Source organism: Salvelinus namaycush, chromosome 20, assembly GCF_016432855.1.
Source record: "Salvelinus namaycush isolate Seneca chromosome 20, SaNama_1.0, whole genome shotgun sequence".
Taxonomy (NCBI): Eukaryota; Metazoa; Chordata; class Actinopteri; order Salmoniformes; family Salmonidae; genus Salvelinus; species Salvelinus namaycush.
In genome coordinates this window covers 8867687-8881837 of record NC_052326.1, presented here as the reverse complement: position 1 = coordinate 8881837, position 14151 = coordinate 8867687, and the positions used below count along the sequence as shown (strand labels likewise).

General features: G+C 42.7%; 1 protein-coding gene across 1 annotated transcript in view; it reads left to right on the top strand.

Annotated features, from left to right (window-relative positions):
* The first annotated feature begins 4736 nt into the window (after nt 1-4736).
* LOC120065652 (kinesin-like protein KIF21B) overlaps nt 4737-14151 on the top strand; it is a 46335-nt gene continuing 36920 nt past the window's right edge. The window contains exons 1-5 of the mRNA XM_039016717.1: nt 4737-4946; nt 5596-5778; nt 7649-7798; nt 9131-9262; nt 11565-11774. Coding sequence (XP_038872645.1) covers nt 4737-4946; nt 5596-5778; nt 7649-7798; nt 9131-9262; nt 11565-11774 — 885 coding nt within the window. The remainder of the gene's footprint in view (nt 4947-5595; nt 5779-7648; nt 7799-9130; nt 9263-11564; nt 11775-14151) is intronic.

Genomic DNA, 14151 nt, shown 5'->3' with positions numbered 1-14151 from the left:
ACATTTTCCCTCATTTGAACTTATTGAGGGCTTGATGATTAGTTGACAAGTTTAATCAGGTGTGCTTGTCCAGGGCCGCAACGAAAATGTGCACAGTTTTTTTTTTGTTTAAATGTAGATTTTTGGGTGGTTACCCTTTAATTCCAGTGCGCACCTACAGTAGCAAGAGACTGTTGCTCAGTGGTATTTTCGTAGTGCACGTGTGACGGTAGAGTTTGCAAAACAAATACCCCATGGATTGATGCAAGTATGATGATATAATTATGCCAGGTAAGCATAGGCTACTTTGTTAACATTTAATTGAGAAGGTTTTTGGTATAGCCTTTCCCATCTACCAGAAGATTTTTCATTAGCGTCATCGCTAACGGCTACAGGAAGTGGTAGCTGCAAGCCAGAGGAGGCTGGTGGGAGGAGCTATAGGAGGAATGGGCACATTTAATTGGAACGGAGTCAAACGTGGTTTCCATATGCTTGATACCGTTCCATGTATTCCCTTCCAGTCATTACAATGAGCCTGTCCTCCTATAGCTCCTCCCACCAGCCGCCACTGCTGCAAGCAACGGACATGCACAGATCGGGGGAATGCGCGTTGCCTACTTCTTCTCTGGGTTTAATACACTCAAAAGGTGTATTGTCGCCACCAACTGGACGGAGGTAAAACATTTACAAAAGAAAAATACATGCCCTGCAGGGAAGGGAAAATTAACATGAATCCCCATACACTACAAAAAAATGATTAACAAACATATGTACATTCCCACTCCTTCAGTTCTTCAAACACTCAAAAACCCTGCTCAGGCTCTGGGGCCTGAAAGGGTGGGACCACAGGAGACAGTACTCCATGCAGCTCTATAGAAAGATGCAGATAATTACATCATTTATCTCCTTGGCCTTGTACTAAATATGTGAAATCTCCTTTATAGTGGTCTTTCCCACACATCCCACATCTCAGCTTCTCCCATCTGCAGACACTTATGTCCAAACTTTCTACAGCAAGAATATTGTACATGCTGGTTTGCAAACGCTCCAACAGGAGTGCAGCTGAAATATGTGTACTATCAAATCAAATTGTATTTGTCACATGCGCCGAATACAACTGGTGTAGACCTTACAGTGAAATGCTTATTTACAAGCCCTTAAACTGCATTGTCGATTCATCCTCCGTGCATCAACCACTCCTGGAATTTTCGTTAGTAGTACAGTGTTAACATCCTCCGAGACTCCAGATATAACTCCGTAGCTGAAAGCACGATGCGTAATATCCATCAACTAGATTTTTTTAAACTGCAGAAAAAACTGAAATCAAACTAGCCAATTTGTCATGATCTTCACTGATTTTACTTCACCCAAAGCTTTCTCCTTTCATTTTCCCACACCAATTTTGCGTATTTTTTTCCATTCTTCCGGACCAAAGTCCATTCATCCTTATTTCCACTTCCCGTGAGGTTCTCCATATCCACCATCTCCCGAAAGCGTCTCCCAAAATGAATTCATTAACGTGAATCAACCTCACCAGGCGCCCCTCTGGAGTGCTAAAATATGTTTCTCTCGACAACGCTGAGCAAGATTTGTGGCCAGTTGTCATGATAAAAGGGCAACCAGTGGAACACAAACAACATTGCAAATACCACCAATATTTATCTGTTTATTTATCTTCCCCCACTATTTGTACGACAACTATTTGCACAACACTTGAAATGTCAAACTTTAAAAAAAATCCTTTTTGAGTGGAATATTTACTATTAATTTCATTTTTTTTTTGTTTATGTTAAATGTGTTCCTTCTCATGTTTCCCATGCCAATAAAGCCAGAGAGAGAGAGATGCAGTCATACAGGAGAGATGGAATGGAGAGAGACAGAGATGCAGTCATACAGGAGAGATGGAATGGAGAGAGAATAGGGGAGTGTCTGTTCTGGTGACTAAACTCTCCAGCGTCTTGTCTGTCGTGTTCTCTGACCTACTGCTGCTTTGACTTTCAGAAGTTAATTAAAAAAGGTTCTAATTTATAACCAAATCCAACCCGTTGTGGTTGAGTGCTCAGTGAGCACCGCAGAATGTTCTGACTATTATCAGATGGGTGTCTCCAAGGGCAGATAAAAACAGGAGGAGAGGGACAGAGATGAAAGGAGAGAGATGGCTGGAAAAATAACGTGAGCGAGAGAGAAAGCAAGGAGAGTAGAACGAGCGACCCTCAGTGCTTTCACGTCCACAGCTGTATCGCCAACGCTCCTGGCGTTCTACTACGCTGTGACGACGTAACACATCTAAATCCTTGCAGTACTTTGTAAGTAGTCAGCGTCAAACTATACCAGATACCGTTTTAGAACGAGATACTCTAGAAAGACACAGGACGGGTTTCAATGGCAGCAGGGCCGTAAGAGCCGTGCTGTTCAGTCTCTGATTGTGCAGCTTCCCCTTTGTCTTCTCGAGAGTTCTACTAATAGGCCTGCCAATGCATGTAAATATATCGGAGGTAGTGTATTTGAACGTGACGTGTATTTTTAATGTTTGTTAATGCAACTGCAGTACCAGATAAACGTTTGGACACACCTCCTCATTCCAGGGTTTTTCTTTATTTTTTTGACTGTTTTCTACATTGTAGAATAATAGTGAAGACATCTCAGCTATGAAATAACATATATGGAATCATGTAGTAACCAAAAAAAGGGTTGAACAAATCAAAATAGATGTTATACTTGAGATTCTTCAAAGTAGCCACCCTTTGCCTTGATGACAGCTTTGCACGCTCTTCACTATTATTCTACAATGTAGAAAATAGTAAAATAGTAGTAGTAGTAGTTAGTTCGTAAAAACCTTTGATTGGTACTGTACTTAGTAATCCTCTCTCCCTAATGCAGGTCTGTAGGCCAGTCTTCTGAGCCCTCAGCCTCAACAAACTGCTGCAGTCAGCACTGGGGGAAGGTGTCTGTGTGTGTGTGTGTGTGTGTGTGGTGGGCATGGTTCTTTTTGTATTATCGTGTTTCAGATTATAGTATGGGGTGATAAGTGTGGTCTCTTTGTTTTTTGTTTGTGTTCAGGGTTAAGGTTAGAAATAGTGTTCGGAGCTAGGGTTGGGTTTTTTTAGGGTTAGAGGTTAGGTATTCGGGTTAGGGTAAGGGTATGGGCTCGTGTTAGGGTAAATAGGATTTTGAATGGGACTGAATTGTGTGTCCCCACAAGGTTAGTTGTACAAGACTGTGTGTGTGTGTGAGGGCACATGTGTGAATTGATGAGTGTGTGCAGCTGCTCATATGGAGAGAACATGGGAGAGAGACACTGGTGTGGTCTCAGTGGGGGGGGCTTATCTCTATAGGGGGGAGTTTCTGTGTGTGTGGGGGGATTACCTCCCGAGGGGGGGTTAGGAGGTTAGTGGGGGAGATACACTGCTGATTTTGCTTGGTCGTGGATTTTACCAGACTACAATGATTAGCTAATGATCTGCACTCCACATTATCGAGTTCATTTCAAGTCCCTCAACTATTTTCTTTAGGCTCATTCTCAGTAATAGCTCGTTGGAATGCTCCCAAATGTGTTTTATATAACAAAGTACCAACATCTTACCATTTCATTGACCATACCTCTTCTGTATTTGAATAATGACATTATTTGAACCCCTAGTTGACAGTGTGTCTCTCCTGTTCTCTATTGTTCAGGGATGCAAACGAGTCACCTTTTCTGCGAAATTCGCTGTTTTGAATCCAAAATATGTGACCTACGTGACTTGTGTAGATCCGATGAGACATGTTTTTTTTTGGGGGGGGGGGGGGCTTTGAATCACAAATGGCTGTAAGCGAACGAGTGATGCGGGTTTGGAGAAATACTGGATTCAATACTTTGGAGCAAACACTTAAACCGGATGCCACTATAGAGGTGAAAGGAACACCACACACTTTCCCCCTTCCTCACTGTTCAATACAGCGGGTAAAAAGGGGGTATGCCAGGTGTACTCTCTGCCTGAAAGAGATCAATTATGCTAACAAAGGTATCGTGCTCTGCTGGCACATTGTAGAACAGATGTCCCCAGGCAGAAAGTGTAACAATGTAACCATGTGCAGTGTAGCCCAAAGATATTGCTTTTGTGTTGAACTTTCCTATAACACTTGTGTGAGTGAAGGGGGATTATTACATTTGTTACTCTGAAAGTTATTTTTGCACACATGTAGCCTTGTGCACTTGATCGATGTCTACTATAGTAGCCACTATAATAGAGCAAAAATAGAATGCCTGTTTGTTTTATTCTATTTCTACTTTAACATGTTTTTCTAGTTTAAGTGCAATATTTAGTGTGTGGTCACAAGCGTTCTATTATAAAGGCTGTCATGGTTAACTGTAGTATTAGTGTATTGTTATTTCTCTCAAAACTTGAGTGTCATTTGCAGTAAAGTCGAGGCAACAAATAACATTGGATTGCTTTCTTTAAATTTTTTTTTAGCTGTGAGTTAGGTTCACATTACCCACTTTTTATTTTACACACAGAGACTGATCATGTAGATCATATTCATTGTTGTTGAATTAGTTCAAACCTGCATTTACCCCTAGCAGGGATTTTATTTTCATGTTTCAGTGCAACAAAAAAAAGTGGCATCTTGTTGGGCCCTCGGCAGTTTGAATCCCTGATTCTTATGGAACAACGTTTTCAACTTTTAACCGTAGATTGACCACGACGACCACTGTTTTAACCCCTCGTTGACCTCGTGTCTCTCTTCTCTCCTGTGTTTGAAGGATCCGTCCCCAGATGGCGAAGGAGAAGATTGAGGGCTGTCACGTGTGTACGCTGGTCACGCCCGGGGAGCCCCAGATGTTGCTGGGTAAAGACAAGGCCTTCACGTACGACTTTGTGTTCGACATCGACTCAGTCCAGCAGCAGATCTATGCTGCCTGCGTCCACAAACTCATCGAGGGCTGTTTCGACGGATACAACGCTACGGTGTTTGCCTACGGACAGGTACTACGAGAGAGAGATACACACACAGACACACACTCTCAGATGTGCATACACACAGGCCTCTTTACACTATATTACTTTGATGACACATACTAGTCCCAGGAAATATACGTTTGTAGTATAGAGACGGCTCTAGATTCAAATCTTTTTTTGAGAGATGGTACCTTAATACCTTAATTGGAGGAGGGGTGGTAGGGTTGGATGGTAATAAAGGATTTTTTTTTTTTTTTAAAGATATGTGTGTGTGTGTACGTATATTTTATATATACACTACCATTCAAAAGTTTGGGGTCACTTAGAAATGTCCTTGTTTTTGAAAGAAATGCACATTTTCTGTCATTAAAATAACATAAAATTGATCAGAAATACAGTGTAGACATTGTTAATGTTATTGTAGCTGGAAACGGCTGTTTAAAAAAAAAATTATGCAATATCTACATAGGCCCATTATCAGCAACCATCACTCCTGTGTTCCAATGGCAAAACCACGTTTATCATTTTAAAAGGCTAATTGATCATTAGAAAACTCTTCTGGAATTATGTTTGCACAGCTGAAAACTGTTGTTCTGATTAAAGAAGCAATAAAACTGACCTTAATTAGACTACGTTATAAATAATGTGTGTGTGTCTCTCTCTCTCTCTGTTTCAGACAGGCTCAGGGAAGACCCATACCATGGGGACAGGGTTTGACATGAACGTGCAGGAGAAGGACCAGGGTATCATCCCGCGGGCCATTCGTCAGCTGTTCCTGGGCATCCAGGAGAGGAAGACACAGGCCCAGCAGCAGGGCACACACCCTCCAGAGTTTAAAGTCAGTGCACAGTTCCTAGAGGTAAGGACGTACACACATACAGTAGGCAGGCACCCTCGAACACACGCAGTAGCAGCAGTAGCCCCTAGAGTGGGATATTGTATCATGCACACACAGAAACACGCACACAGACAGACAGACAGACACATGAGCGCACACACAGACACATGAGCGCACACACAGACACATGAGCGCACACACAGACACATGAGCGCACACACAGACACATGAGCGCACACACAGACACATGAGCGCACACACAGACACATGAGCGCACACACAGACACATGAGCGCTCACACAGACACATGAACGCACAGACACACACACACACACACACACAGACACGCATACAGACATATACACACACAGACATATACACACACAGACATATACACACAGACATATACACACAGACATATACACGCACACAAACAGACATACGCACACAAACAGACATACGCACACAAACAGACATACGCACACAAACAGACATACGCACACACAGACACACACGCACATGCACAGACACACGCACACACAGACACACACGCACATGCACAGACAGACAGACGTACGCACAGATAGACACACGCGCGCACACACACATAAACACACATGCAAGCACGCACACCCACACACAGACACAAAAGAAACACCCAGTTACTTGGGCCACCCATCCAGTTCAGAGGGGATGAAAAGCTCTCTAGAATAAAATATTGTCCTCCAGGGACGCATTTTATGTTGTCATTTGTCGTTCTTGCCTTTGATTGATTGAGTGTGTGCATGTTTGTGTTCATTTTGTGTGTGTGAGGTAATATGAACTTTAACCAGATGTGAAGGGGATGCAGGGATCAGCCCTGGTGAAGCTACAGGAAGTGACATTGTGATGACAGCTGAAACAGGAAACAGGATCCTGGATCTGATGTTGGTCATTAGCTGTGACGTTACCCAGAATGAGAATATGGACAGACAGACAGACATTTGGGAGACATGAGCTTATATGTGTCATTGACATCAATTGGCTGTAGCAAGAGGTGCCTGGTACACACTCGGGTGAAGTAATATTTGATATACAGTATATGTACAATACCAGTCAAAAGTTTGGACACACCGACTCATTCAAGGGTTTTTCTTTATTTTTTACATTGTAGAATCATAGTGAAGACATCGAAACTATGAAATAACACATATGGAATCATGTAGTAACCAATAAAGTGTTAAACAAATCAAAATATATTTTATACTTGATGACAGCTTTGCACACTCTTGGCATTCTCTCAACCAGCTTCATGAGATAGTCACCTGGAATGCTTTTCCAACATTCTTGAAGGAGTTCCCACATATGCTGAGCACTTGTTGGCTGCTTTTTATTCAATCTGCAGTCCAACTCATCCCAAACCATCTCAATTGGGTTGAGGTCGGGTGATTGTGGAGGCCATGTCATCTGATTTGGCACTCCATCACTCTCCTCCTTGGTCAAATAGCCCTTACACAGCCTGGATGTGTTTTGGGTCATTGTCCTGTTGAAAAACAAATGATAGTCCCACTAAGCGCAAACCAGATGGGATGACGTATCGCTGCAGAATGCTGTGGTAGCCATGCTTGTTAAGTGTGTCTGTCGTTAGTTCAGCTGTAGGCTGTTTGTCTGGTCATTGGGTTATCAGTACTGATGATAAAAAGACGTTGGTCAGGGTTAATGTGTGTGTGTGTGTGTTTCCTGTGAAGTGGGAACTTCTGAGGTGACTCTTGACCTCTCACAACCTTTAACCTTATTGCTTCCTAAAGGTCAGAGGTTATGTAGTACACCATTTGATCCTTGCCCCTTCATTGCTCACTGTCTACTGTGTGTGTGTGTGTGTGTATTTAATGTATGTGTGTGTTTATTCCAGCTGTACAATGAGGAGATCCTAGATCTGTTTGACGGAGCCAGAGACCCCGACTGTAAGAGCAGGAAGTCTAATATTAAGATCCATGAGGATGGCAGCGGCTCCATCTACACCACCGGAGTCACCTCACGACTTGTCAACTCAGAGGAAGAGGTGTGTGTGTGTGTGTGTGTGTGTGTGTGTGTGTGTGTGTACAGTGCTAACAGTGTGTGTGTGTGTGCGCTATGACTGGGCGATATGGCCAAATTCACGATATGGGCGATTCACGATATACTGTATATCTTGATTTAAAAAAATTATATTCTCAAAATAATCTTTGTTGTACAGTAAAAGGTGAAATACACTGCATTTCAAACAGTCAGCAATAACCTAATGAATTCAGTGCTTGTGAAATTATACCTAGGCTAAATATAAGCCTTCCACAACCATAAGACCCACTAATTATTTTATCAAAATTGTTTTACCTGATTTTTATTTTTTGATCTGGCTTTCAAGTCTGTCTATGAAAATGCCCTTTTTGTTACAAATTTATCCAGAAACATGCATAATGCACATTCCCTAATAATGACAAAAATCTTGTAGCAGGCATTATATAAAATGAACACAGGTCTCAAACAATCTCTCAAGCACAAGCCCACGTGCTAGTGAGTAGCCAGCTAATCTGTATATTTCAAGTTTAGCTAACTTGGATCTATTTGCTAACTTATTTCTCAGAATGAGAACGAGTTGTCAATTCCTTATATAATTGTGTTTTATGCTTATTGCACATTCATAAAACACAGACTAGACAGCTAGTATAACAGTCTTTGGCTTAAATGCTGCTAGCAGTACATAGTGCCGCGTGCAACAAAATGAGCACACATTTTCCAGAATCAATGTTCATTGATACTCCTTTTTTTTAGTAGTGTCTTCTCTGCTCACAATTTGAGGAGTTGAGACATAAAAAGGGTCTCATTAGAAAGGTTAACTTCTCTACCACAGTAAAATTATTTCTCAATGTGTTTCGGTGGTCCAGAATCGGTCATATGGACAAACTTCAAATGCAAATAGCGAGTTGAAACTGCCTGTCAGAGAGGAAAAAAGTGATCTCTCATCTTTGTTATTGCGAGTGGCGGGGGGAGCGGCTTGGTGTGTGTGGTAGGGGCTTGGTGTGTGTGTGTGTGTGTGTGTGTGTGTGTGTGTGTGTGTGTGTGTGTGTGTGTGTGTGTGTGTGTGTGTGTGTGTGTGTGTGTGTGTGTGTGTGTGTGTGTGTGTGTGTGTGTGTGTGTAAACGGGAAGGTACACAGTCACAGCAGAAGGAGCGAAGGAGATCAAGAAGATAACATGACAACAAGCGGACATAAATGCTCGTAAAAAAACGAAACATTTAATAAAAACTAGGTTTTTGCGAAACAGTCATTTGGAATATTGCGCTTAAACATACATTCAAAGTTGATGTGTTACCCAGCCCTAGTGTGTACAGTACTAACAGTTTGTGTATTACAGCTGTTACAGTGTCTGAAGCTGGGAGCGTTGTCTCGTACCACGGCCAGTACCCAGATGAACGCATCTAGTTCCAGATCTCACGCCATCTTCACCATCAACCTCTGTCAGATGAGAGTCTGTCAACAAACTGAGGTAGGGTTGGAGGGAGAGAGGAGGGAGGAGAGTTATGGATCAGAGAGGGTAGATACAGTGCTTATAGAAAATCTACACCCCCTTGAACTTTTTTTCACATTTTGTTGTGTCAGTGCCTCAGTTTCATGCATTTAAATATATATATTTTTTAACGTATCTAGACACCATATGATTTTTTTTTTTTAATTGTGAAAAAAAAATGCTATATTAACAGTGATAGCAATGCGAAATGTCATTCTGAGAAAACATCACTACCGTTACACCAAGTTGATACACGTTGATCGCCGTTTCTTCCCCATCACTGTCATCAGAAGACTCTACAATGTCTTCAATGAAAATGTTTTGACCTAAATCAGGGATTTCCTCATCGTCTGATTCATTTTTCAGAGTCCGAGAGAGCCAGCATGGCACAAACGTCCTCCAGAAAGTAGTCCATCACAACTTTTTCCCACTGAACTTTGTCGATAGCGCCTGATAAATTCAGGGCAGCAGCAACATATTTGTAGTTCCCCATGGCTAACTTTATATTTTTCGAAAAACATGCAGTAGAAAGGATTATGTACGCATAATGAGCAGCTCATTTTATAGACACAAGATGCTACACCGCAGACCAATCTGAAAATCATCTCTCGGCATGTCCAGCCCACTCATTATCTCAGCCAATCATGGCTAGCAGGTTTGGCTTAACCAACTATGCTCGTAATTTAACAACTTTATTCGTATTTACAGATGGCATAGAAGTTTGTTATTAAGGCACATGAAAGTTTACATGTTCGAGAAGGCATTTCTGCTAAAAAAGCATTTTGCTAAAAACTTTTTTTTACGTTCAAATGGCTCTCCTGTGAAGTTGTGACTTGCGACATACACCGAGTTTCCTGAAACGGGTCACATTTACCTTTTTATTCCTTAGCCACTCCACTGTAGCTTTGGCCGTGTGCATTGGGTTGTTGTCATGCTGAAAGGTGAAATTCTGTCCCAGTTTCAGCTTTCTTGCAGAGTGCAGCAGGTTTTCCTCTAGGACTTTCTGTACATTGCTCCATTCATTTCCCCTTCTATCCTGCTAATTCCCTGACGATGAGAAACATCCCCACAACATGATGCTGCCACCACCATGCTTCACAGTAGGGATGAGTGTTCTTTGGGTGATGTGTTGCGTTTGCTCCAAACGTATCGCTTTACATTCAGGCTAAACAGTTACATTTTTGTTTCGTCAGAACACTACACTTTTTGCCACATGGCTACAGAATCAAGAGTTTTTTTGCATACTTCAAATGCGATTCCAGGTGGGCTTTCTTGAGTAATGGCTTCCTTCTTGCCACGCTACCATACATGCAACATTTGTGGAGTGCTTGGGATATTGTTGTCACATGCACACTTTGACCAGTCTTAGCCTTAAAAGCCTGGAGCTCTTTGAAAGTTTCCATTGGACTCTTGGTAACCTCTCTAATCAGTCTCCTACTTGCTCCGTCATCCAGTTTGGAGGGACGGCCTCAGCTAGGCAGGGTATTGGTGGTGCCATACCCTTTCCACTTCTTAACAATTGTCTTGACTGTGCTCTAAGGGATATTCAAGGCCTTTGAAATCTTTTTATACCTATCCCCTGATCTGTGCCTTTCCAGAACTTGGTCCCGGATTTCCTTTGAAAGCTCCTTTGTGCTCAAGGTTGAGTTTTTGCTTTGCAATTCACTACCCAGCAGAGGGAAACCTACAGGAACTGCTGAATTCATCCCGAAATCATGTGAATCACTACAATTTAACACAGGTGGAGGCCAATTAACTTGGTGTGTGATTTTGAAGGTGATTGGTTACACCTGAGCTAATTTAGGATTACTATTACAAGGGAGTTGGACACTTATCCAACCAAGATATTTCTGTTTTGATTTTCTAAAGAAAACCTGGACTCGTTTTTTTCACTTGGAAGTTGTGGAGTAGGATGTGTAGATCAATGGGGGGAAAAAACTATTTTAATGAATTTTAATTCCAGGCTATAAGGCAACAAAAGGTACACATCTTTAAAGGTAGTGTAGACTTTCTATAGGCACTGTAGATGTATTTACTGAGGGAGAGACGCAAAGAGAATAAATAAAGGTAGAAGAGGGTTAAAGAGGAGTGAAGAGGAGAAAGATGAACGTATCAGACCGAGTGACAAGTCAAGTAATGACAGTAATACAAATCATTTAAAAGTTTGAATGAAGTGTTTGCTGATAATTGTTCACTGATTGTTGTCTCTCTATCCGTCTCTCTCTCTCTCCAGGAGAATGGGGAGGTGAACAGAGGTGTAAATGGAGGTGTGATTGGGGAGGTGAACGGAGGTGTACATGGAGGTGTGACTGGGGAGGTGAACGGAGAGGTGAATGGGGTTGGTGGAGATGGAGAATCTATTACCAAGCCTGAGTATGAGACTCTGATGGCCAAGTTTCACTTTGTGGACCTAGCTGGATCAGAGAGACTCAAACGCACCGGAGCAACGGGAGAACGGGCACGGGAGGGCATATCCATCAACTGTGGACTGGTGAGGAGTGTGTTTGTGTGTTTGTGTGTGTGTGTGCGCGTGCTGCCACTTCCAAGGAGCGGGACACTAACCCGTACGCTTATAAGAAATCCCACTACGCCCTCCGACAAATCATCAAACAGGCAAAGCGTCAATACAGGACTAAGATCGAATCCTACAATACCGGCTCTGACTCTCGTCGGATGTGGTAGGGCTTGCAAACTATCATGGATTACAAAGGGAAGCCCAGCCATGAGCTGCTTAGTGACTAGAGCCTACCAGACGAGCTAAATGCCTTCTATGCTCGCTTCAAGGCAAGCAAAACTGAACAATGCGTGAGAGCACCAGCTGTTCCGGACGACTGTGTGATCATGCTCTCCGTAGCTGATGTGAGTTAGACCTTTAAACAGATTAACCTTCACAAGGCTGCATGGCCTGATGGACTACCAGGACGCATACTCAGAGCATGTGCTGACCAGCTGTCAAGTGTCTTCACTGAAATTGTCAACCTATCCCTGACCCAGTCTATATTAGCTACACTTTTCAAGCAGACCACAATAGTCCCTGTGCCCAAGACTGCCAAAGTGACCTGTCTAAATGACTATCGCCCCATAGCACTCACATCTGTAGCCATGATTTAAGATGGCGCCGACAGAGATGGTCACCTTGCTTCGCGTTCTTTTATGCCACTGTAATAATGTTTATATATCTTACATTGCTCATATCACATGTATATACTATATTGAGACACAATCACAGGACACTTTAATAAACAGGCCGACTCTTTTCCAGCCGACTCTTTTTCTGTATACATCAATGATGTCACTCTTGCTGCTGGTGATTCTCTGATCCACCTCTACGCAGGCAACACCATTCTGTATACATCTGGCCCTTCTTTGGACACTGTGCTAACAAACCTCCAAACGAGCTTCAATGCCATACAACACTCCTTCCGTGGCCTCCAACTGCTTTTAAATGCTAGTGCATGCTCTTCAACGGATCGCTGCCCGCACCCGCATGCCCGACTAGCATCACTACCCTGGATGGTTCTGACCTAGAATATGTGGACAACTACAAATACCTAGGTGTCTGGTTAGACTGTAAACTCTCCTTCCAGACTCACATTAAGGATCTCCAATCCAAAGTTAAATCTAGAATCGGCTTCCTATTTCGCAACAAAGGCTCCTTCACTCATGCCGCCAACATACCCTCGTAAAACTGACTATCCTACCGATCCTTGACTTTGGCGATGTCATTTACAAAATAGCCCCCAACACTACTCAGCAAACTGGATGTAGTCTATCACAGTGCCATCCGTTTTATCACCAAAGCCCCATATACTATCCACCACTGCGACCTGTATGCTCTCGTTGGCTGGCCCTCACTACATATCCGTCGCCAAACCCACTGGCTCCAGGTCATCCTTAAGTCTTTGCTAGGTAAAGCCCCGCTTTTTAATCCAAGTAAATATTCCCTGTTTTAGGTCAGTTAGGATTACCACTTTATTTTAAGAATGTGAAATGACAGAATAACAGTAGAGTGAATTATTTCAGCTTTTATTTCTTTCATCACATTCCCAGTGGGTCAGAAGTTTACATACATTCAATTAGTATTTGGTAGCATTGCCTTTAAATTGTTTAACTTGGGTCAAACGTTTCAGGTAGCCTTCCACAAGCTTCCCACAATAAGTTAGGTGAATTTTGGCCCATTCCTACTGACCGAGCTGGTGTAACTGAGTCAGGTTTGTAGGCCTCCTTGCTCGCACACACTTTTTCAGTTCTGCCCACAAATTTTCTATAGGATTGAGGTCAGGGCTTTGTGATGGCCACTCCAATACCTTGACTTTGTTGTCCTTAAGCCATTTTGCCACAACTTTGCAAGTATGCTTGGGGTCATTGTCCATTTGGAAGACCCGTTTGCGACCAAGCTTTAACTTCCTGACTGATGTCTTGAGATGTTGCTTCAATATATCCACATAGTTTTCCTCCCTCATGATGCCATCTATTTTGTGAAGTGCACCAGTCCCTCCTGCAGCAAAGCACCCCCACAACATGATGCTGTCACCCCCGTGCTTCACGGTTGGGATGGTGTTCTTCAGCTTGCAAGCCTTCCCTTATTTTCCTCCATGGTCATTGTGGCCAAACAGTTCAATTTTCTTTTTTCATCAGCCCAGAGGACATTTCTCCAAAAAGTATGATCTTTGTCTCCATGTGCAGTTGCAAATCGTAGTCTGGCTTTTCTATGGCGGTTTTGGAGCAGTGGCTTCTTCCTTGCTGAGCGGCCTTTCAGGTTATGTCGATATAGGACTCATTTTACTGTGGATATAGATACTTTTGTACCTGTTTCCTCCAGCGTCTTCACAAGGTCCTTTGCTGTTTTTCTGGGATTGATTTGCACT